General features: G+C 40.0%; 2 protein-coding genes across 2 annotated transcripts in view; one reads left to right on the top strand and one right to left on the bottom strand.

Moving 5' to 3' along the window:
* Positions 1-26351, bottom strand: part of Gtf2f2 (general transcription factor IIF subunit 2) — a 117274-nt gene that overhangs the window by 39668 nt on the left and 51255 nt on the right. Inside the window, exon 5 of the mRNA XM_052190921.1 lies at positions 11460-11541. Coding sequence (XP_052046881.1) covers positions 11460-11541 — 82 coding nt within the window. The remainder of the gene's footprint in view (positions 1-11459; positions 11542-26351) is intronic.
* On the top strand, positions 24898-25764 carry Kctd4 (potassium channel tetramerization domain containing 4). Its single transcript, XM_052190920.1, has one exon. It carries the CDS (start codon positions 24985-24987, stop codon positions 25762-25764), a length of 780 nt encoding a protein of 259 aa, XP_052046880.1. The 5' UTR covers positions 24898-24984.

Here is a 26351-nt window from a genome sequence, read left to right as displayed (position 1 = left end):
TCACTACAGCCAGCCTTCCCCACAGGCTGGCTCTGGGGGTTCCCTCATCAGGTCAGGAGGGTTAGTAAGATTCTGACTGCTTTACCTACTACATGATGTTCCTGCTTGGGATGTCCCCAAAAGCCCCACAGCTAGTCAATATCTAGACTCCCCTGACTTTACTGCATCAGTGAATTTATAAACTCCAATTTACTGCTTATGCCTCCCTCTTACACAGCATAACATAGGGCATTACATCAGTTTAACTTTCCCAGAGGCAGTATCTCTGGACTCAGAGTGTCCAAAGTCCTGGGAAGCCTGGGAGACTCTGGGTTAAGCACGAGCCTCACAACTTTTATTCAGCAAATACTTCATGCCCATTAGCTGCCAGACATGTTTCTGATGACTATCTTCACTAGAAATACATCCATGAAATCATCAAATTGACACAACTACTATTTCATCAAAATTACTAAAGCATTCCAGATTTGATACATACGGAAAGAAGAATAATCAATCACAGAATGATTTGCTATTCCACCTCTCTCCTGCCAATATCTGTAGATCTAAATTTAATTATGATATCAAACCTCATTTAAAGTTGCAAGATCAGAAACTAGGTAAAAATTCCAAGTGGAAATAATAATACATCATATATTACTATATTTACTTGGCAATCCAACATTCATGGTACTAATAATACTGTCTTTACATCTAGGGGCTTCAGAGCAAGCGCCATCTAAGAGAGGAAGGCAGGTGCAAGCTTCCTTCTTCCTAATGTGCTAGACAATATTTTGAAACCACTAGACCTGAAAGAAGTAACCTGTCTATAGTGTCCTAGATCCCATTTGACATTGGCTCAAATTTCAGCTTGTGCATTTACAAATCGTGAGGCTAAGAAAATCCTTTAACTTTCCTGCAACTCAATTTTCTCACTTGGGGAAGTGGAAATAAGGTTTTCTGAGAGGTGGTGACTGAAAGAACTAATTCAGGTGACAGGAAGCTACTGAAGAGTGATCTGCCGTGCAGGCTGACCCTCTGCCCGGACTTCATTTTCACTCATCAGTCATTTTTTAAAAATACTTTTTCTCTGTTTATAACCGAATGATTGCTTTTAAAGTTTTCTTTGCAATACCTTAGAGTCTTGAGGCAAGATGCAGACAATAATGTTTAAGAGTCACAGCTTGTACTTTGGGGATAAGAAAGTACAAACACTAAGTTCTGATCATCTCAAAGTATAAGTTCACCACACTAGTAGGTTACATACCTGACTGACAGCATTCAGTGGTCCCAAGCACTAAGTAGCTAGTGATTCAACATACTAAGTAGGAGCCTCACTCAGTAACAAAGGATCATATGACATTCTTCTTAGTCAGAAAGGTGTCAAGGAATCACAGCCCAAAGAATGAAAATCCTAGTGTGCACAAGGACCAGGAGAAGCACACTAGGCTTTACGTAATCCATGAAGAGAGCAGGACACATACTTAGGTCTGCAAGCTCCTCTCGACTCTGCCGCTTTTGCAGTGGACAGCAGTGACTCACATTAACTATCGTCATCATTTCCTGGCCTAACTACACCTGTAAATTACCACAACTTTCTAACATGAAAATAAAAGCATCTGAGGGATAAGCTCCCTTTCTGGTTGGTAATGACTCCAGACGGACTGGTCACAAACAGTCTTGGGTCCACCTAGGTGAATGTGGTCACCTATGTGGGCCACCTTCAACAGCCAGCTTGAAGTCTTTAGAAACAGATTTCCAACAAATGCCATCAGGGCCAGCACTGTTCATTGGGCCCAGAGGCAGAGATGGTTGTCCTGGTGACAAATCGTCCAGCAAACTAAAAGCAATTCCGTTTTGTTTGGGGCCAATCTACACACGGTGTAATTCCAGTGGCTTCTCTTCCTACCATGTAAAACCGTAAGTAAGGATTTCACACTCAGTAATGGGAGGTTTAAGGAGCTCAGGCTGGAGAGATAGCTCAGTGGTTAAGAACACTGGCTGCTCTTCCAGAGGTCCTGAGTTCAATTCCCAGCAACCAAATGGTGACTCATAACCATCGGTAATGAGATCTGATGCCCTCTTCTGGTGTGTCTGAAGAGAGCAATAGTGTACTCATATGCATAAAATAAACAAATAAATCTTAAAACAAAACAAAAATTATCAGATAAAAAGTTAAACTTTTAAAAAAAAAGAAAAAAGAAAATCAAGTGCTCAGTTTGACTAGATTTGTTCAGAGTTGACAGAATAAAAAGATCAGAATGAGGGGCTGGAGAGATGGCTCAGCGGTTAAGAGCACTGACTGTTCTTCCAGAGGTCCTGAGTTCAATTCCCAGCAACCACATGGTGGCTCACAACCATCTGTAATGCGGTCCAATACATTCTTCTAGTGTGTGTGTCTGAAGACAGCTATGGTATACTCATATAAATAAAAAATAAATAAATTAAAAAAAAAAGATCAGAATGAGACTATCTTAAATATAGACATTGCTAAGAAGAATGGTGAAGAAAGAGGCGGTCAGATAATAAAGATGATCATTCTATTCAGTTTTGCCTCAGGCTAGTCTTGTTGATTTCAGCTATGAGTGAACAAAGACAGACTCTGTTGCTCATGTTAATGATTTCATTTTTTAGTTTATTTTCCTAATAGTCTATATTTACTTGGAAATTGTTATCTCACAAAAAAGCAAACTTCCTAGGGCACTCTGCAGCAGTGAACGTACTCACAGACACTGCTACAGTCTGGTCTTTGGCATGTGAAGGGGCACTTGTTGCTGCCAAGGGTAAGGTATCTTCCTTGCCCTAAACAGCATGTCCTGAGAGGATCTGTTTCAGCTCTTTTGGGGGATAGGGTGGGTACAACAGTGTTTCTATATAACCCTGGCTGTCCTTGAACTTACCATGTAGTGAGGCTGGCCTGGAACACACAAAGATTCACTGCTTCTACCAACCATGTTTGGATTAAAGATGTGTGCCACCACACCTTAACCTGGCTATTTTAGTGTTGTAAAGGGGATAAATGATGTAATTACATTATAATCTCAGAAAAAAATAAAAAATTACAATAGAAAAAGCTGACCAGCCAGGCATTGGTTGTGCACGCCTTTAATCCCAAAAGCAGCACTCTGCCAATTTTGCAGTGGACAGCAGTACCACATGCTGGCAGAGGCATGCGGATTTCTGAGTTCGAGTCCAGCCTGGTCTACAGAATGAGTTCCAGGACAGCCAGGGCTACACAGAGAAACTCTGTCTTGAAAAACAAAAAAACGAAAGAAAGAATGAATGAATGAAAGAAAGAAAGAAAGAAAGAAAGAAAGAAAGAAAGAAAGAAAGAAAGAAAGAAAGAAAGAAAAAGCTGACCAGCTTCTTCACACCATTCCTTACTTGCTAATAAATAAATAGACATAAAAGTTAATAATGTAAAATAACATTTTTTCTTTCTTTTAATTATTTTATTTATTTACATCTGAAATGTGGAGGGTGTTGGGTGTGGAGGGCTCATGGGACTTGAGCTAGAGATGGCTGTGAGTCAGTATATGGATCATAGGAATCAAACCTGCACCTCTAGAACCCTTTATCCAGTCCCAGAATTCTTCTCTAATGGAAGGCGCGGTTCTATCTAGACTAAAATGACCCTTCCTCCAGGGCAGCAGTCAGGGGCACGGCTGGGGTGAGAGCACTGCCTCTCTGATGGACTCACAGCCTACACTGCAAGTGGTTCTACCTGCTCCATGCAATCCCATCTTCCTCCACACATTTGCTGGTTAAGACACAAACTCAGAGTTTATGTTGGCCCACTGAAGAAAGCGAAGACTTTTATTTTAAAGCTGATTAAAGCTATCACTTAGGGGCTAGGAAAGTGGCTCAATGGGTAAAACACTTACTGGACAAACATGAGGACCCCCAGAGCCCAAGTAAACACTAGGCAGGTTTGCTGAGTGCCTATAATTCTAGCACTCAGAAGCTGAGATAGGGGTTCCCAGAGCAAACTGGCTGGCTGGCTAGACAAGGGAAGTGGTGAGCTGAGGGTTCGGTAATTGACCCTGTATCTCAATAAACAACATGAAGAATGATTACAGGCTGTATTTTAGACCTCCATAAGCCAAGCATGAGATCACACACACACACACACCTGGTATATATATGTATGATGTCATTTCAATTCCAAGGTGTCCCATGTGAACAAAGAGGCAGGATCCAAGTGGCGGCTATCTTACTATAGGAAGAAAAGATAGCCTGAGGACAGATCCCAGAAAGCTCTCAACCTGGAGAAAGACTTCTAAGATAAGAATAGAGTCAGACTGATGGAGGTGAAAGGTCAACTTTGAGAGTCAATACTCCCCTTTCATTATGCATGGTCTCATGCATGGATCAAACTTAAACTGGTAAGCTTGGTTACAAGTATCCTTTGCATGTTGAGCAATCTTGACTACATATATTTTTAAATAAACATAACAATGGGGGGGGAAAGATTAGAGTCAGAGTGTGAATCTCCAAATGAATGCAATGCAGAAGTTCACCATAACACTATGTTATGCCAGTCAAGGAACTTATTTGAAGCTAGCCTGGACTACAGAGCTTCAGAGACCTGGGAAGAAAAGCTCAGTGGATAAAGTTCTTGCCTCGCATTATAAAGACCTAGGACAATCTCCAGTGGCACACAAATCTAGATGTGCAGTACATGCCTATACTGTTAGCACTTAGGAGACGAGAAGGGAGGGTCAGAACATCAAGGCAAGCCTGGGCTACATGAGACCCTTCTTTAAGAAATCCAAACAAAAGCAATCATAAATCAAATCAAAAGTATATAAATATCTTAGTATTTATTTTATTTATGTGTATACCTGAGTGTATATACATATAGGCACCCATGTAGGCCAAAAGGTAGTATCAAATCCTCTAGAACTGGAGTTACATGCGATTTCAGTCACCTGATGTGGGTGCTTTAACTGACCAGGGTCCTCTGCAAGCAGCATGCTCTCTTAACCAGTGAGTCAGCTCTCAAGCCAAGGTCTCTTTCTTTGAGGGTCAAGGCTATGACTCAGTAGGCAAAGTGCCTACTAAGAAGCCTGATAACCTGAGTTCAATTCCTAGGACCACAGTGTAAGGAGAGACTCCTGCACCCTGTTGTCTGACTTCCCTCCAAATGTGTGCTGGGCCACATGTGGAAACACCTGAATGTGCTCACTTGTACACATACATACCCTCACACATGGTATAATACAAATTTAATAAAAAGATTTATAAATAAAAATGCACAAATGTACTGTTTTGAATGAGAAATTATATAGCAAACTTATTTTAAATGCACCTTGCACAGTATGACCATCATTCTAATAAATAAAGTCAAAAGTACATAATATATAAATATATAAAATATTAATATTTATTTATCAGTCTGACTATTTATACATGTAGGTATCTAGACTGGCCAAAAGAAGGTATCAGATCCTTGGAACTGAAGTTAGTTGTGTCAAAACAGTCAAAGGTCTCTTTAGCCACAGATGCAAAAACGGGATTGAGGGTAGGAAAACATGGGAACGTCTCCGATGAACGACTGTAAAATACAACTTATTTCCCCATCTAAGGTTATAACTGAAAAAGAGGCTCAGATTCTTTTCTTCTTCATCTTTCACGGGGTCTCCCAGAGAAAGGGTTTTCTTCTTCTTCTTCTTCTTTTTTTTTTTTTTTGAAGAACCCCCCTTCCCATCCACAGAATTAAAAATATACATTAAAAAAATCTGTTTTCTGACCATGTGGCTCTTAGGAACTGAACTCAGGTTCTGTGGCAGGAACCTTTACCAATGAGACATCTTGTCAGCCTCCGAAGCAAAATCTTTTGTGGCAAGTACTTTTAAATGAGTTAAGCATGGAAAAGGTCCCAATCCTGCAATGACTTTCCTGTAAGAAGATACATAAGGACGGCATGTGTCCCTGCAGCTGACAAAGTGAAACACGAACTACAAATATGTTGATCATTTGCTTTAACTGTATCACAGATGACTGAGGAATTCAACAGGTGGAAATAAAAGTTACACTCTATGAAGCAAAACTAAACCAACATTGAGTATGCATCACTCTGAATTGACGTTAAATATATTCACCAACTCAAAATAGGTCTCTTGCTAATGAAACACTAAGATCAACCCAAATTAATATCACAGCACTGGAGGGCCTTGCCTCCCCATGTGAAAAGCTGAGTCTAAGGTTTTAAGTCCTTAAAACAAAGTTGGTAACAGGGTGCTGTTGTTAATTTTCTACAGTGTCTACTGGCCACCAGATACATACATGAGTCTACTGTTGTGATGGGATCAGACAAAAGGAAATGACAGCAGAATTGTTTCTCTTTTGGACTAAATTTCATTTGCTTAAAGGGTTTCAATGTTCAACTTCTATCTTTAAATAAAGGACAGGATCTCACTAACTTAGATCTAATGAATATGTAATTTTCATTTATCATCCAAAATTTAATAACAGAGAGCTATAATAAAAATTGATCACTAAAATCAAATTCTCCTAAAATACAATTGATTATTTTTAAACAATATTATTTGTAAATATATTATGTATAATATTATCTTTGTAATATAGCCACTTATGTTACTAATATCATGTAGCTCAACTGCTATTTACTAAAATATAATACAGTAAAAACTTACTGACTAAACTTTAAAATTACTGATTTACATCAAGGAAAGAAATATTTCTGATAAAAAAAAAAAAGGCCTAGTCCACTGGTGGCACAGCCACCACTTGTGGAGGCAGAAGTACAGACAGAGATGACCTGAGACAGAAGCGAGATCCTGCCCCCAAAATCCACTGGGATGTGAGTGGTGGTGGGTGTCGGTGTTTTCTTCAAATGGAAAACTAGTCACTTTTTACTGTATGTGTATGTGTGTGCACACAATTATGCCAGGGATGAATGCAATGTCACATATGCTAAGTAAATACTCTTAACACTTTTTATTTTTTTTTATGAAATCTGTCTTTAATTAATAAGCATGGGTATATGTTTGTGTGATGCACATACTTTTACATATGTACACACACACACACACACTTAAAAACAGCATCAAGTAAAAAAAAATACAGAAGCTGGGTGTCAATGATTCCCATGTTTCTGTACGTTGTTTGATAGTTTTTTCCACTTTGACCATTTCATTCTTACATATATCTTTGGCTATTTGTTTTTGTTTTTTGGTTTTTTTCCAGATAGGGCTTCTCTGTGTAGCCTGGCTGTCCTGGAACTCACTCTGTAGACCAGGCTGGCCTCGAACTCAGAAATCCACCTGCCTCTGCCTCCCAAGTGCTGGGATTAAAGGCATGCGCCATCACTGCCCGGGACTCTTTTTTGTTGTTGTTGAAAAGCATGTTCTTTTATTGAAAAAGGAAGTAAAAACATTTTATGATAAAATTAAAGATTTACATGGAAAATATTTCTGATAAAATAGAAAAGGTATATAGAAAAACACGTTAAATTTGACAATTTTTGTGGAAAATTAAAAAGTAAAGTGGTAGACATAAAAAACTGCTAAATTAACTGAAAAAGGAAGTAGAAACACCTTATGATAGAATCGAAGATTTATGTGGAAAATATTCATGATAAAATTGTAGAAAAATGTAGAAAAACATGTTAAAATTGAAAGTGTAAGCTCTTTGGAGCACGAACAGCACCCTCTGGTTTTGGACATGGAAAACCCTCTAGCTCCTCCTCTCTCATCACTATCTCATCTGTGTGGTATTCAGGAGAGAATGGAGCTAATTTGATATAGTCACAATGAGACATACAGGCAGGTTATAGGAGCCATCTCCAGCTACAGAAATCTGTCACTTCATAACCACACAAGTTTGAGTTCACTTGGTCCCAGACTTTTCCTCAGAATATCTCCTAAACTCCTTTCTGAAGCAGCTCCCAAGTCTTTCAGATGCCCCACGTCTGGGTTATCTATTCAGCCCCTCACTTCCTGCCCTATTTCTAATCACTAGCCTGTGGTCAGAGTGATCCAGTTATAATACAAATCTCTTCATATTCTACTCAGTTTTTAAAAAAAATTGTTTGTACCTCCCTAAATGGCACTCAAATCTCTTAACTTTCAGGCCTATTTTTCCGCCTTTCTCTTACTTTCCAATTATTTACCAACTCAGTTCTAAGTGCCCTGAAAGCACTGAACAGATACACACCAAGACTAAAGCCAAAAAAATAATAAAGCCCTTGTTCTTATGAGAGCCTTAACTGAAGTAGGGAGAGACTGGAAGTAAAGCTAGGTGTGATGGTTTGTACATACCTGGCCCAGGAAGTGGCACTATTAGTAGGTGTGGCCCTGTTGGAGTAGGTGTGTCACTGTGGGTGTGGGCTTAAGATTCTCACCTTGGCTGCCTTAGAAGCCTCCACTAGCAGCCTTCAGATGAAGATGTAGAACTCTCAGCTCTGCCTGTACCACGCCTGCCTGGATGCTGCCATGTCCCCACCTTGATGATAATGGACTGAACCTCTGAACCTGTAAGCCAGTCCTAATTAAACACTGCTCTTTATAAGAGTTGCCTTGGTCATGGTGTCCATTCACAGCAGTAAAACCCTAACTAAGACACTGGGTAAATGCTACAGTTTAAGAGGTGTGATACATTAGAGTGGAGAATGAGGTGGTGCAGTCAAGGTGGGCCTTAATGAAAAGATATACTTGAGAGGACATTTGAAAAACGAAAAGGCTGCCTCAGGCTGAGAGCCACAGCCAGCACAAAGGGCCCAGGATGGGAGCCAGGCTGGAGTTCTAGCTTGAGACTGGAGTGGTTGGTGCAGAGTGCGTGGGGAGGGGAGAAGAGACCAGGAAGGAGAGAGGCCACACAGAGTACAGGGTGACCATGGAGGCCTCCATCGGCTATAGATTTGACTTCTATTCTGAGCAACACAGGAAGGACTGGCACGGCCCAGAGTTTTAAGGCCCTGGTACTGCGGTGTAGCTACTGTGCTGAGGAGACCAGGGTGGGAAGCAGGACCCAGAAGAAAGCATGGCCGCTTCTGCGGCTTATTTAAGGGAAGGCTGGGCTATGGAAAAAAGGATTTTGAGATTTTGAGAAAAATCTGCAAGATTTTCTGACACATTTGCTGTGGGTTGGACCAAGGAGGTAGGTGTGGCATTACTTGGACTAAGAAACTGCTCGGACGAGATTCTGAGATACGAGAGATCTGAGTTGTTTCTAACATTGGAAATGCAGTGAGTATTGAGGCAGGCATGTATGCTACATAATGTATGTGTGTGTAGAGTTCATGACAAGAGGTGCCTGTCATCTTACACAAGCTTACACATCTAGGTTTACAGACTTACAGTCCTCCTTCTATCTTTATGACAGACCATCTATCTATCCAGAAGGTTCTTCCTACCCTCATCTTTTTCTACTTAGTCAAAATAATCTTCACCTTCAAAAGACTGATGTCATCTACTCTGTGAAACATGATCAGCATTTCCTGAAACACTTTGTTTCTTTCCTTCAGTCACTTAAGACAAAAATATGAATATTTGGCTATATAGCATATTTTCAAAGCTATATAATTTCCATTTTCATTTTGGTAAAAGGCAGATAATTCTGCAAACACAGCAGGTGGCCTGTCTGCTCTCATCTTCATGGAAGTCCTTTATGGAAAAATTAAAACCACACAGAGGTCTCCATGAATAGCCCAATACTTGATTTTGTACTTTTTCAACATTTGTAGTTATGTGAAGATCACTTTTCAAAAAGGCCCATATTATACCATAAACATTATAGGCTGCAAACAAAGAATGAAATTTCTTTTGACAGTTTTACAAAGCTAATTTTCATTTTGACTGTCATTCTTTTCCTTGCTCCAGGGAGGCACTTAAACTACAGGAAAGATTAGACAAAAAACCAAATACCACTCTAGCCTTTTTTTTGGTGCCCCTTCCAGGAAACAGTATCTAATACAATAAAGAAAAGGGGGGAAATTTACAATACAATGCGGCCTGAGATGCTGGGTTTTATTATCTGTCCCAGGTAAGAAGAGTGCTGGACAGCCAGGAGACAGCCCACTTCTTAGGCAGCACTTTCTCAAGGAGCAGCACCACATGGCTACAACCAGCCCCTAAGGGAAGTTGCTTAGCAACTGTGTCTATCCATGCACAACTGTTTCTCTAGTGCCTAAAATGTACCTGGCGGATAGTATAGAATGGATGAATGAATGAGTAGAGAGATGGATGGATAAGTAATTCTGATCTCATGATGCTGAAACCTATCAAATACAAATCATGAAACTGGTATTAATTTATTTCAGGATTTTAAAAAAAGTGGTGGTGGTGTACACCTTTGATCCCAGCACTTGGGAGGCGGAGGCAGGCGGATCTCTATGAGTATGAGGCCAGCCTGGTCTATAGAGCAAGTTCCATTAGAGAGAGAGAGAGAGAGAGAGAGAGAGAGAGAGAGAGAGAGAGAGAGACAGAGAGACAGAGAGACAGAGAGACAGAGAGAGAGAGAGACTGATTCAAAGTCCTTGTGTTTAAATAGTGATTACAAAATGTTAATGGCATATAGAAGTTGGGGGGCTGATGCAAAAATCTCATTAACAATACACAACTTTATAAAATTCTCTATACGTCAAAAGCAAGATGATACTCTGACAGCCATGCTTCTCCAGACAGAAGTGTGATACATAGTCATTGTAGGGAAATTACAGCCTTTGAAAAGAAAACAGTACTAAGACCTCTGAAACATGTCATTAGAAAACCAAGATTTGTGGTGGGGAATGTGGCGTCCTTAGAAAAGCATATGCCTAGTATGAAGACTAGGGTTTACTCTTCAGCACCTTTGCAAGGGTGCAATACTATGCCAGTGCTGAGAGGGGGAGACAGGTAAATAAATCCCTGAAATGGCAGTGCAGCCAGCCCAGTTAAAGTAGCAAGTGCTACACCAACTGAGAGCCCTGTCTCAAAACACAGGGTCTCCAAAAACCAAACCAAACCAAACCACTACAACACAGACAAACAAAAATGACAGATGGCATTCAGATGATCTCTGAAGATACACCATACCACACTCAAACAAACGTGCACACACATGCATAACTGCATGCACACAAGCTTACATAAGTACAACTAGGAAAAAATACCCTATCAGCTCTGATTTTAGAACCTAATACAGTAGGTTAAAGTAACTCCAACAGCCGATTCTGAAATCTCTCTTACAAAGATGTTTTTACTACTTGCTTCTGTTTTGTTTTGACCAGGTCTCATTATTTAGCCCTGGATGACCTGGAACAACTCACTATGTAGACCAGGTAGTCTTGCTCACAGAAAACTGCTGGGATTAAAAGTGTGCGCCACCATGTTGAATACTTGGTCTGAACCCAAAGTGTAGTGAGCAAACATTCCAAACAGGAACCATGGCTTATATGAAGTCAATAAGGAAGCTAACATATGTCCTAAGCCCCATGAACAATACTGAGTATCAATTTAAAGTCACAAAACACCAACCTCTTTAATTTCATGTAGTTCTCACTGGCAGCAGGTCGGCATTCCGCTCTCTGCACCACTATTCCTTCCAATGACAGTTTATCTTGAATGGAAAGGGGAAAAATGTATTCAGAGATCATATTCACCATTTCCAAGATGGCATTTTGACACAAACCTAAAACATAATTCATATAATTCAAGGACACAAAAGTACAGCAGTAAGCTGACAGCTATGTTAGTTATGAGAAGAGAGAAACTCTTTCTTAGTGAGCTGGGAACTGGAGCCTTTCTGGCTTGTTCTTTGAGCTACACTGCCCTTTACACACTCAGACAAAAAAGACCGGAAGTTCATTCAATCTAATGAAAAAGTAGAGGGTTCCATCTGTAAAACAAGAAACTCTAGAAATAACTTAAGTCTAAAGCACTAAATCAAAGGTCTATACATACACACAAGCTAGTATCCTGTATGGGAAACATCCAGGTAGGCAAATATGACACTGGCAGTGTTAATGTGAATCTGTAAGCTGAGGATGGCACATGCCTGTAGCACTGGGGAGGAAGATAAGGAGCTTACACAGTTTGCACTAGCTTGGGCTACATAGAAAGACTATTATAAGCAAACACTGAATCCACTATGAATATCTGTCTAAACAGAAAAGCAAGCTTCGTTCTTATAGTGACCCTGAGTCAAAACCCAGGAGAAATGGAGAAAGAAGGAAAAGCCTGGACCTTCAAAGCCCACTGGCATCAGGCACTGTGGCAGAGTGGAGCTGATGGTCATGCCCTACTACGTAAGAGGCACATGAATGTCTCTCATGAATGTCTCTTATGACAGCATGAGAATTCACTTGAGCTCTGAGAAGAGACTAAGAAAATCCCCTGACTAACCAGGAATGCAACTGATTCATCTCTTCAGGGTAACTTACTTCATTCATTCCACTAACTATAAATGACTACCATGCAAAGGCACCATGTGGGCTCTGTAGAATGAAAGATGATTAAGATACAGCACTACCTTCAAGCAGTACACGTATGCTAAACAGTGACACCCCAAATGAAACAGATTCATACGAACCACAGCTATACAATCCACACAAGAAAATCTTCCTGTGACCAATCTAAATTTTTGTCTCCAAAATTTAAGGAGTTACAGTCTGTGGTCCTAAATACTAATTATGAAACAAACCATCTGAATTAAATATTCTCAGAGTACCTCAATACAAAAACTCTTCAGTACAATGAGAAGATCCACACCTACTTCACACTACAGTGTGCCAGCAAAGAAACACTACGCAAGCCACCTTCTTTACATTTTAAACCTAAAAATAAGTCCCTGTCATGAGTGAAACCAATACTAGACTTTGAATTTTCTCAAAGCAAACATGAATCTACTATCTATCAGATCTATCTATCTATCTATCTATCTATCTATCTATCTATCTATCTATCTATCCATCCATCCACCCACCCACCCACCCACCCAATTTATCAACTTATTCACTTTACACCTTGCTCACTGCTGCCCTTCAGGTCATACCCTCCTACAATCCTTCCTCTCTCCCCCTTCCCCTTCTGAGTTGGTGGAGGAGCCCCTGGATCTCCCCCTACCCCGGGATTCCAAGTCTCTGAGAGGCTAGATGATGCTTCTCCCATTGAAGCCAGACAAGGCAGCCCTGCTAGAAGAACAGATCCCATCTGCAAGCAACAGCTTTAGGGAAAGCCCCTGTTCCAGTTGTTTGGGACCCACACGAAGACTGAGTTGCATACCTGCTACATATGAGTGGGGGAGGCCTAGGTCCAGCCTGGCAAACACAAATCTTATATCCCAGTTTGTCTTTGATGAAACAGGAAGTCTTAAACAAGAACATGCTTCAGTCTTACAATAATAGCAAAGTCTGGGAAATTCTGATATGTGGAGTATCCTAAGTATATGAGGAAAAGCCCAACACTAGACAGTAATTGATGCTTTCCTGAAACAAAGTAAGTCTGGGATAGGATCTCTAATAATAACTGTCACAGATCCAAGTATTTACTAATGTTAAATGATGAAATGGCTACCTTTAATGCCCCCACCTACTTAGCACTACCGACTCCAAGAGGATACCCTGGGTTGAATTCTTAAAGGGCTCTGCCATCACTTTTCTCTCTATGACACCTGAAAGGATGGAAAGGAAGTTCAAGGCCCCTGTTCACCTCAACTTGACCACCACCTTCTATTCTTCAATTAAGGTTACTCCCATAGCTGGAGAGATGCTCAGAGGTTAAGAGCACTGACTGCTCTTGCAGAGGACCCAGGTTTGGTTCCCAGTACCTACATGGGGTTTACAATCATCCCTAACTCCAGTTCCATGGGATCTGTTACCCCTTCTGACCTCTGCAGCACTATGCATACATGTGGTCCACATACATATATGTAGGCAAAACACGTGAAGTAAAACACGTGAAGTATGCTCACAGAGCAGTAACATTTACTCCTCCAGACCATACTTTTCTGTTTATCATATCTTTACAAACCTAAGATTTCTTTCAAATGTTACTCAAGGTAAATGGAAAGTCTTAATCATTATCAATAAAATTTCCCAAGAACTGGTTGGTGTTAGTTATTTCTCAGTTTGCTTCCCCTATTTCCTCTCTTAAATTTAAGAAGCCAACTCACTTTGGGAATGGCCTCCCTAAACATGATTTGTTCATTCTTTGTTTAAAGCTAACACATACTTCTTAAAGCTTTAGAGGAACGTGTTCTTGTATTTCCCCCCAACAAATCATGAATCTTTTCTTCAATAAATTGCTTAAATTCAGGGGAAAGGTATTGTCCATGGAGTTCTAGTTTAAAGTACTCATTTGCACACCATTGCTGGTAATTACAAATTGTACACATCAATACAGAAATCGTCACTTAAAACTACCTTTTGGGTGACGGCTAAAAGCACTAACTGTTCTTCCAAAGGTCCTGAATTCAATTCCCAGCAACCACATGGTGGCTCATAGCTATCTGTAATGGGATTTGGTGCCCTCTTCTGGTGTCTGAAGACAGCTACAATGCACCCATATAAATAAAATAAATACATCTTAAAAACAAACAAACAAACAACCTGCTGTTCTCGTTAGGGGCTGGAGAGATGGCTCAGCAGTTAAGAGCATTGACTGCTCTTCCAGAGGTCCTGAGTTCAATTCCTAGCAACCACATGGTGGCTCACAACCATCTGTAATGGGATCTGATGCCTTCTTCTGGTGTGTCTGAGGGGAGTGACAGTGTATTCACATAAAAACAAAAACAAAAAAACTACCTTTTGGACCAATTTGAAAGAATGTGAATATCTGAATAATGACTGTTTCACTCTTACACAAGCATGATGTATTTATCAAGATCCTGCTATGTAAGAGGCCAAAGCACATCAGAAATAGCAGAGATAAAGGAAGCACGCCTCTATGATCAGGGAATAGAGGCGAGTGTATTGTTTGTTCTGCACCATTTATACATTCTCAAAATGTATAAATGTAGCATGGTCTCACCATTCCATATGTGAATATATATAACAAAAGAACATATAACATGCCCCAAATGAATTGCTTTTATTTGTGAATTTACAAAAAATTTCAAAAATCAATACATTTACATTGCCTTTTGTTGTATACCAGACTGACCTAGAACATGCAGATTCACCTGTTTCTGCTTCCCAAACTTGGGTATTAAAGGCTTGCACCACTAAACCCAATCACTGCTGTTTCAAATGAAAAAGAAATACAGAAATCCCCAAATAATTTCTTTTATTTAATTAAACTTAATTGCGGTCTATGTACATCTGTGCATTCCTGTGTGAGCATGTGACTGTGTGTGGGTGCCTGCAGAGGTCAGAAGCTTCAGACCCACAGGGGCTGGGCTACAAGTGTTGTGAGCCCGCTGACAGCTTCCAGACCATATTCAGGTCTACAAGGATAGGAAAAGGATACACAGGCAGATTCGATACACTGGGAGCACTGGACATACCTCATGTAATTTATTCCCAGATTAACACAGGCGACCATTTCTCCATTATTAAATACAGCGACAGATGCAAGTATGTCACCATATACTAGTGGGTAGTAGGTTAATCTCAAGCACTCCCACATACTTCTGCTCAAACTTATTAATACTAGTTTAAGTAATTATGTAATTTGATTACAAATTAGATAACCTTTTAAATTAAGAAAAGGGTGGGGCGCCTGAGGCTGTTTCTATGAAAGTCTTTGGTTAAAGACTTGTAAAGGTAAATTGAAAAATTAAAAATTAAAAACATACTTTCAAATTTGTTGTAAACTTGGAGACCAAAGACAAGCACACATCTATAAGGATTTGATTGGTGTTACTGCACAATCCAAGTTCTTGCTTTGTATTTAAAGAAACCCGAACTGATCATTTAAATTAGGTTTAATTTCCACAAGAAAGAGAAAGCAGATGGTCAATTGGCATCCATTCTATACCCAAAGCAAAGTTTTATCTTATATTATTAAAGAAGGAGCTAAACATTTTAAGTCCTAAGGTAAATTGTAGGAATACTTATTAATCTTGTTTTTGTTTTATTTTGTTTTGAGACAGGACACACATAGCCCTGAACTTGATAATGAAATGATTTCCTACCATCTAATTTAACGGAACAATTTGGTCCTCCTATATCACCCATGGCATTGTATTGTACAATGCGACCATACTAAAATTATAAGTGTTACAAAGCTGACTCAGAGAGTATTGAATTAAACACAGAGAAATTATGTCCAGCTGGGCATCCAAAAGAGCTTTTCTAGAAACCTTGACAACTGGAAGAATTCAGAGAAGGTGGGCTAGGGGATAAGCGAACTCAAAGTTACTGGAACAGTACTACATTGGCAGTAGCTTTTGATGGGCCCCAGACATTCTCTTGTGCTGGGAATTTTCAGCTTAGAGACTCAAACTACCGATGCCAAGGACCACATGGTCATGGCTGCAATCTGCAAAGAGGACACAAGCTCATTCTACCGAGAGTCTTCAATCACTCAGTTTCTACATTTCCTTCCCTAGGCCCAGACATTTGTTTAGCTCTTCTGTGAATGATAGCGGTTTAAAAAAAAAAAAAAAAATCAAACTCTTAGATCTTTTCTAACCTGCCCAACTCTTTTGTCAGATTGTTTTATTAATTTTTATTCTTGTTTTATAGCCAGAAGACTCTTAATAAGTATAAAGGAACAGAGAAAAAGAGTAAATAAACAAAACATAACCCATGGTATTTAAGTCCACATATACATGTGCACACACACACACACACACACACACACACACACACACACACACACACACTCCAAGTCAGATGGGCATGGTTGCCTGTTTGTAATTTCAGCACTCAGGAGGCACAGACAAGAGGCACCAGGGTCAAGCCGTTTAGCTCTCCTAGCCCAACTGGTAAGCTCAGGTTCAGTGCCTCACTAAACAAAGTAGGGCAATAGACAGAAAAGCCAGCACCAACCTCTACTCTTCATTTATATGCATGTATACATATATGTACCCAATACATGTAAATACACATCTGTGTACACTTGCCACACATATAAGGCAAATAAAATCTAGAAACAAAACAGACTTAGAAAAAGTAACACAACAAAACAACACTAAACAAATAAACACAAAACAAAACAAAACACTAAAAACAGATTTGTAGGCGCCTAGTGCCAATTCTGTTGAAGAAAGGAAGAGAAGTTCGTCAGCTCTGGCTCAGCAGGTTAGAGCCATGAGTGAGCAGGAAGGGTGTGCACGTGAGCCATGAGACAGCTGGGCTAGGAGTCCTCGGGCATCCAGAAGCTCACTCCCAGCAGACTACTGAGATCATCTGCATGTGGGCACCTCAAAGGACACTCCCTCCAGCTCTCTAGGAGGCTGGTTCCTAAGATCCTGACCTGATCTTCTAGACTTGTGAAGCAACCTTCCTATTCACAAATCACTCCTCCACCTACATCTCTGAAAAAGAAGAGAAGTACTTCTACTAATCACGTGCATCTAAAAGGTAAATGATTTCTAATATTCCCAGTAGTCTCCCTTTTTCTCACTTTGTATATTTTCCTAGAAGTTTATTTTGGGGGCAGGATAAGTGAATTCAGTATCCATTTTTTAAGAAGTGAAAGTAATCATCACTAATTCATGAATTGATATTTTTTATCTTACCTGACCTTAAGGATCTGAGATAATACTTACTTTCTTATAATGAATACCACTAATCAATATGCTGAAATGAAGCATATCATTGAAATGAAATCAGTATGTTGAAAATACCCAATTTAACAAAAACTTAGAACTGTAATCGAGAACTAGGCTCAAGATCTAGAGAAGAACCTAACTTCTTTATCCTTCTCTTTTTCTCCATGGCTTGAGAGAAGGCTGTGAGGTACAGACACACAGATAGATGCTTTGACCCTGCCTAAGAGCATCTGCTGGTGACGGCAGTGTCTAGGAGCAGAAAGGAAAATGCTTGTTTAAGGGTATGAAAGAAGATATCAAACGTGTAAAAAAAAAGTTTGGACAGTCTTGTCATCCTATAGTTACTAAACTTTTTTTTTTTTTTTTTTGGTGAACCAATATTTTAAATCTCCCATATTTGCATTATTTTAATTTCTTCTACAAAGCCAAATTCACAAGTCATTGTTTCACTACATTTCAGAAAACAAATAAGTCAATACAAAATTCCTTAAACACACAGAGAGCTTACACTCTCAATTTTGCCTTCAAGAATATAAAATGGAGGGTCAGTGGGGGAAACGCTTGCCCTGTGAGTGTGAAGAGCCCAGGAAAAGCTAGAGGAGGTTCGACATGTCTGTTATCCTAATGATCCTTAGCAAGATGGGAGGAGGCACTGACAGGAGAATAATCCCCAGAAGCTAACCTGGTATACACAGTGTGAACAATGCAGAGAGACTCTTTACAACACAGAAAGCAAGGACAGACATCTGAGGTAGTTAGCCCTCTGTGCTCCACATATTTAAGTCCACATATACATGTGTACATGTACACACACACACACACACACACACACACACACACACACACACTCCAAGTCAGATGGGCATGGTTGCCTGTTTGTAATTTCAGCACTCAGGAGGCACAGACAAGAGGCACCAGGGTCAAGCCGTTTAGCTCTCCTAGCCCAACTGGTAACTCAGGTCACTGAACTCAGGTTCAGTGCCTCACTAAACAAAGTAGGGCAATAGACAGAAAAGCCAGCACCAACCTCTACTCTTCATTTATATGCATGTATACATATATGTACCCAATACATGTAAATACACATCTGTGTACACTTGCCACACATATAAGGCAAATAAAATCTAGAAACAAAACAGACTTAGAAAAAGAAATGCTGTTTTTATATGCAGGAATACTATGTTGTAATAAAAGGGGAATGAAAGGCATCGTAATACAGAACAGGTTGAGTATCTCTACTCAAAATACTTGGGGACAGAAGTGTTTCCAATTCTGAACATTTATAGATTTGAAATATTTGTGTGGCTCTACCAGTTAAGCAACCCTAGTTCAAAAATCTACAATGCAAAACTTCAAAACCCACTTTGGATTTCAGATTTAAACTTTTATGAACATTCAACCTATGGTTTGAATTAGGCCCTGATTAAAGGATATTATCTAGCTTTAGCAGCTATATTTGAAATTATAGAATTCAGCGCATTGTTAGGTCTGATTCATGTTCTCTTAAGCTAACCTTTAATAATTTTTGTTCTCTCTTTTTAAAAAGCTGTACTTATCAATGTATGAATGTTTTGTCTGTATCCAGATATGTGCACCACATGCACACAGTGCCCTTAGAAGGCCAAAGAGGGCACTGGACTCTCTGTTACTAGCTTAAAGCTAGCTAGTTATTATCCATCATGTGGGTGCTGGGAATTGAACCTGGCTCCTCTGGAAGAGCAGCCAGTGCTCTATGTACCAAGCCATCTCACTAGCCCCAAATAATTCTTGTTCTTTTACGGTAACAGCAGTTGAGTTCTTTATGATTTTCAAGATACTACTAAGAGTTCTTCCATCAGGACATTGTAGTGCATAACTGTAACCCCAGCACTCAGGAGGCAGAAGCAGGCAAATCTCAGGGAATTCCAGGGTAGCCAAGGCTATCTATATAGAGAAACCCTGTCCAAAAAAAAAAAAAAAAAAAAAAAAAAGTTCTTTCTTCCAACTACAGGGATTGGGCTCCTTCCCTTCACCAGCCCAGCTTCTTGGTCACTATGAGGCAAGCTCCATGCCCCCACATGCCCCCACATGTCCCCACATGCCCCCACCTTGCCTCGTCCCAAAGCAGCAGAGTTAGCCAACCACAGACGGAGAACAGTGCAACCATGACCAAAAAGAACTCTCTCCTTTCTAAACCAACCAGCGAACCAAAAACCAAAACAAGCAACAGAACCCAACCTCCCTTAAATTTAGACCTCTTCTTAGCAGACTTGTAGCACTTGCCTTTAATCCCAGCAGATCCCTGAGTTCCAGGATTTGAGGACAACTAGGGCTATGAAGAGAAACCTTCCCCAAAAACAAAACAAAAGAACCCCCTCCTCAGCGCACCTGTTGGAACTCTCTGAAGACATGCTGGACTGCCTGCCTGCCTGCCTGCCTGCCTCCCTTCTGAAGAGCCTGCTTTAGCCTATGGCAGGGTGCTGGGGTTCCGGTACCTCTTACTAATTTAGTACCCAGCAGCAACCTTTCCTTCCGTCAGCATCTCCCTTTTTTACTCCCATTCCTCAAACATTCTCTGTCTTTATTTCCTGATATATGAAAGGAGCATTTCAGAGTTCCTTAAAAATGACATCAATTCCAAAGTCATCATTATGTAATGTATCACTAAGGAAACAAAATGCTTGCATTAATTTTTGGCAAGCCAATGACTTTAAAAATTTTTTAGAAATGTTGAATGTGAAAAAAAAAAAAGAGACCTCTCCATCCCTAGTCGACTACCCACAAAGTTTTCAAAATTACACCATTCATTCATTCACTCAGCGATTAGACACGGTTATTAACATAAATTACCTACTTCCCCTCAAACAGTAAAACTACTTTGCCATAGAACCACAAAAATGAGTTTTATATAATATTATAATTCCAGAACTGATTTGATAGCTCATAGATGCTTTGCTAATCTAGGTAAAATAAGTTTCAAGCGGTCACAATTAAAAACAAAGGGCTGGTGAGATTCCTCAGCAGGTAAAGTTGCTGGCCACTAAACTTGAGCCAAGTTTAATTTGCAGGATCACAGGACGGAAGAAGAGAACAGATTCCCATAATTGTCCTGTTTATTTAAACAATAATTTTGAAGTTTAACTTCTACCTATAAAACCTAAGTGTTACTGAAATAGTCATCCACCAAGTATACAAAGTAGGAATAAAGAGGTAAAGTTGTAAAAATTGTCTCTGTAGCAAAAGAGCAAGGATGTGGAATGGAATTTTACCTGAATTTCTCAGCTACTCCATCATTTTTATTTGCTCTTTTGATAGAACACTCTTGTTTTCTGTACTCTTAAAAAGCTTAAACAACAACAACAACAAACCCTGCCAATGTAGCCACAGGCCTCAGCTTCTGTGCAGAAGCAGCTCTGTAAAGCCATGAGGCATGAACAGACACATGCACCTGCTTTTCTGGCCAGAGACTATGCCCAGTGAGCCCCAGGAAGATTCTGGTCCTCTGCACAGCATGAGTAATGCCAGTCAGTTAGCTGACACTGTACTTGTGTCAGTACTAGTCTGGCCCGAGGAAACAGCCAATGCTATTTTGTATTTCAAACACAACTAAACTTTGACATGCAAATAGAACTTGATTCACCTCACTTTTTTTTTTTTTTATTCAGTGGTTTTTTTTTTTAATAAACAAAAAGGCTAACATAAAATATTCATAGGGAATATCAGTCTGAATGCCACTCACAGCCAATGCTTTTACAGGAGACTATGAAGAAACAAGCTGCACATCAAATGAGAACCTGGGCTTGTAAAAGCAGTGAAGTCAGAGCACAGATCACTACACTGGAAACAGAGTGGGAGTCACGGTCAGGCAGGAACCACGACAGTCAAGCACAGATCGACAGCTCTAGTTGTTTTCACTTTTCTTTCTAAAGTCACAGAACTCACCATTTCAAAGGATAAGCAATACAAGCAAATGTGAAAATAAGCAAAAGTTCTGGCAGGGATACAGAATGTGAAGACAAGGTGTCTTTCTGTTAATGGAAGCTCCTAAAACCACTGCTGTTCCCTGAAATGCAGTGCTGGGGCCTCCCAGAAGAGGGATCTGCTGAGTCTGGGGCATTGGCTCCTTTCTGGATCTGTCTATCAGGAGGGAGCTTCCTCTCACGGTACAACATACAGAGCTTACACATACTGTATATATGTCTATGCTGATCACTTCCCATTATGAGTTGGTAGAAACGAGGGGCACCCTTTCTATTATTAGCCTTGAATAAATCCCACCTTTTACAGACAGGAACTGAGCATTCCCTACCTCACAATGGGAAGTATTCCCAGAAGTTGGTTAGGCACTGGGCTTAACGCGAGGAAACACTCAAATGAGGGACGGATTTAAATTCTCAAAGTTGCTAAAGGGCTCTTTTTGTATGATTTGTTATTATGGTGTCTAAGAAGTTAACTCTAGGTTGTTTTCTTTTTTCCTTTTTTTCTTTTAAAATTTATTTTGAAATAGGACATTACTATGTAGCCAAGGATAGTCTTGAACTTCTTAGGATCTTCTGGCCTCAACTTCTGAGAGCTGGGGATAAGTGCATGCAAGTATTACCATATCAAGCGTGTTGCAACTATTATAAAAAATTAAGGTCATTAGGAAATCAGGGCCTCTACTTTTCACAATGATGTTTTCCTGACTACAAGGTTAGATGAGATACTCTAAGTTGGTGGTCAAAGGCATCCAGGAGCCAATCTTTGATACATGGCTTAGGTTCTGTGATAGAATTGCTGGACTCCCTACTTTGTACCTGTAGTGAGGCAGAGAAACAGGGTCATATGAACAGGGACGATCTGTGATAGTAACACAGCACTATTATATAGTTTTAGAACTGACTACCTACAACAAGCATCTACCACAAATAAATAGAAGAGTCCACAGAAGCCAGGGTGCAAGTGCACCACAACAAACAGCAGTAATCAAAGGAGGCCTGTAATTCCACATGGGTAATCATGTGGCCGAGATGGCAGTAATATGGATGAGGTGGCATCTACTAGATGTCAGTTTCCTTTTTTAAGATGCAAGACAGCAGACAAGACACAAAAGGGAAGTCCTGTGGATTCACATCCCTCTTAGTACCATGAGACGGCTTCAGTCACTCTACAATGGCAGCCATCAGCATGCATGGCACATATGCAGAAGCAGAGCACATCATAGTGAAGCTGAGAAGAGGAAGTCTTCAGGGTAAGAGGCACATGGTGAAGAGTCTCAGACTGTATCACTGCAAGCCTGTAAGCTAGGAATGGGGTCTCACACCTGGAATCCTAGCACTGAAGAGGCTGAAGAAGGGAAACTATCAAGACTTTGAGGACAGGCTAAGCTAGAGTGAAACCCTGTGTCAACAAATAAATAAAACAAAATAACACAGCACAACAGGCAAGACTGAAGAAACAGATTATCAGTGGTGCTGAAATTCTGGCAGCAGAAACCGTAAGTGGACTTCAGGTAGGAGATAGCAAACCTGCCTGTTCTACCCACTCACCACCCCAATGGAAGCTTGTTCTACAGAAACAGCAGCATCAGGGCTGTCCCATGAAGGCATCTACAGACAGATCAAGGAAGCTGAGCTATGCCAGAAAACCTATCCCTAAAATACGATCATATTGCACTGACTCAGGTGCCCTGTTAGTTCACGAAGAGAGGACTATGTATCTATAAACTATTATGCTCCTGCTGATGTTCATCACTTGTAGTAACAAAAACGCCATGATTTCTAAACTGGTACCTTCTGCCTAACTATTCAGTTCTTAAAATAAGTCACACCACGCCCATAGTAAAACTTCATTCTAACACACACACACACACACACACACACACACACACCCTCTGTCAGAATGTAAGAGCACATTCTTCTTAAATACTACAATGCTGCTATAGGGCTGAGAGGAAGGCATTAGTTTATGGCTCTATCAAAGCAAGTTACAAACCCACTAAAAGCTCTCTGGACAAAATTTCATCTTTGTTGAAGAGGCTGAATCTCACCTTTCCACTACAAATGATTCTGCCTGAGATTTCCAGTTCAATTTCAATTAGTTTTTGAAAACCTCAGTATTAAATGTTAAATTCATTATCTGCTATAAGAATATATAGTTTAAAAATATCTAATAAAAATTTAACCCTATTTACAGAAAATAAAAGTTGGGCAATAAAAAAATGAGAATCTATTTTAATACCTTTAACAAGATACACATAATTTTAAAATAACATTAACTCAAAAGAAATATAAATGAGTTTCATATAAAAGCCAAAATCTTACAACAGAGTTCGTCAGAATAATTTAGTAGACAGGCAACTCAAGAAATCCTTACTGGAAACACACCCAGATTATTTCTTATCTCTGGGGCTCTGATTCTACAAGTATAAGCTCAAAATCCAAAAATGCTCTGGAAGGCAAATTTAAGGATGAAGGGACAGGGAAGCAGTCCGCTCACACTATTCACTCTCTGAGAGACAACAAGTAGAACCAAACCTGCCCATGGCACTAAACCGAGGAGGCATGCAGAATCATCGCTCTCCCTGCATGTACGTGGTTACAGTATTCTCTGTACAATTAAAAAATGTGAATGAATACTACAAATCCAGCCTGCATGACTTTTTTAACCTTGAAATAAAAAATAAGTAAATAAACCACCTTTTGTGAAAATAATTTATGCAAATTTCTTCTCATTTAACAAAGAGACCCAAATCCAAAAGACATACAAATTCAACTGAATTCAAATGCAATGTCACAACAGCAAGCCTAAATACTTTTGTCTGGGTCTACAACATTGCAAACACTGTACTTTTATAGGAAAAAAATTCTTTATGCTAGTTTCTTTCACCTTAGGATACCTATTATGATTTACTTTTAAAAAATACCAGTGCAACACATACTACTTCCAAAAGATGACAGTGTAACTCAGTATTAGTCTAATGACTTAGACTAAGCAATGACTTAGACCTTTAGAAATGGACAGAAATTCTTATTTACCTGGGAATTAAACTGGAGTGGCAGTTTAACTGGTAGAAGGAAGTCAATTTATTCTGAATAAGTCTCATTTACTCAAAAGCAGACATAGAAATCCTTTTGCAACAAATCCCTTCCCTGATACAGTTAAATGCAAATTCTCTTTTCTGTCTTACTCCAGAAAGCTCCTGCATGCATAGCTGACACGCCACCTACTGCAAAACCCAGCTGCCAGCGCAGGCGGTGCTACCAGCATTTCATTGCATCGCCAGGCTGGGACGGAATAAAGGCGTGCTTGTGTGGTAGTGTTTCTTTTTTAAAAGAAAAAAAAATCTCCAAGCCAAGAAGAACAAGCTGAAATAGCGACTTGAAAATGGAGCGTAAAATAATCAGAAGAGAAAAGGAAAGGGAGTACGAAGGGAGGCACAACAGCCTGGAAGATGCTGAGCAAGGCAAGAACTGCAAATCCACACTGATGACCCTCAACGTTGGCGGATATCTATACATTACTCAAAAGCAGACACTGACCAAGTACCCAGACACTTTCCTTGAAGGTATCGTAAACGGGAAAATCCTCTGTCCATTTGATGCGGATGGCCATTACTTCATAGACAGGGACGGGCTTCTCTTCAGGCATGTCCTAAACTTCCTTCGAAATGGAGAACTTCTACTGCCCGAAGGATTTCGAGAAAATCAACTTCTTGCTCAAGAAGCAGAATTCTTCCAGCTCAAGGGGCTGGCAGAAGAGGTGAAATCCAGGTGGGAAAAAGAACAGCTGACACCCCGAGAGACTACTTTCTTGGAAATAACAGATAATCACGATCGTTCACAAGGACTGAGAATCTTCTGTAATGCTCCTGATTTCATATCAAAAATAAAATCTCGCATTGTTCTGGTATCCAAAAGCAGGCTGGATGGGTTTCCAGAGGAGTTCTCTGTTTCGTCAAATATCATTCAATTTAAATACTTCATCAAGTCTGAGAACGGCACTCGACTTGTACTAAAGGAAGACAACACCTTTGTCTGCACCTTGGAAACTCTTAAGTTTGAGGCCATAATGATGGCTTTAAAATGTGGGTTTAGACTGCTGACCAGCCTGGACTGCTCCAAAGGGTCAATTGTTCACAGCGATGCACTTCATTTTATCAAGTAATTACCTGTCTCATGAACAAAGGCAACAAGCATGCAGCCAGCAAGCCTCAGAAGCCACAGAATCAAAGGCATCCCAAACAGCGTGCGAGCTAGCTAGCCAGAGCCCGGCTGCTAATCAAGTACTGTGAGCTAACGGTATGTAAATCTCTCGCTAAAGATGTCCTTCTCTGGGGTGTTCTGCCATCACATTTCCACCGACAGTGAAGCTGTGGCCTTCTAAACTGTAAATAAAGACAATGCTTTTGCTATGTATTTTTTCCCCTTAAGCTGTCTTTCGATGAGAATGTCTTGGGTACTTCATCTATCATTCACTATAGCAAATGCTAACAACATACGATCCAAAATCTTTTCTACTTAGGAGCAAAAATCCACGAAGAAGATGAACTGGTTTATAAAATAAACATGGAGAGCAAAATAAATGTACAGAGCTACCTAAAGCAGGGCTGACAGTGAGTCAAAATGGGACATAAACCACATTCGAGCTACTGATTTGACTTTTAAAATAGCAGGCACCAAAAGCTTTATTATAGCTTCTGTATTTCATACTAGAATTATGGCTAAATTGATATTTTGCTGAAAATTTCTAGG

The sequence above is a fragment of the Apodemus sylvaticus genome, chromosome 8, assembly GCF_947179515.1.
Source record: "Apodemus sylvaticus chromosome 8, mApoSyl1.1, whole genome shotgun sequence".
Lineage (NCBI taxonomy): Eukaryota > Metazoa > Chordata > Mammalia > Rodentia > Muridae > Apodemus > Apodemus sylvaticus.
The sequence above is the reverse complement of the archived record's forward strand: the minus strand, read 5'-3'. Positions and strand labels throughout refer to the sequence as shown.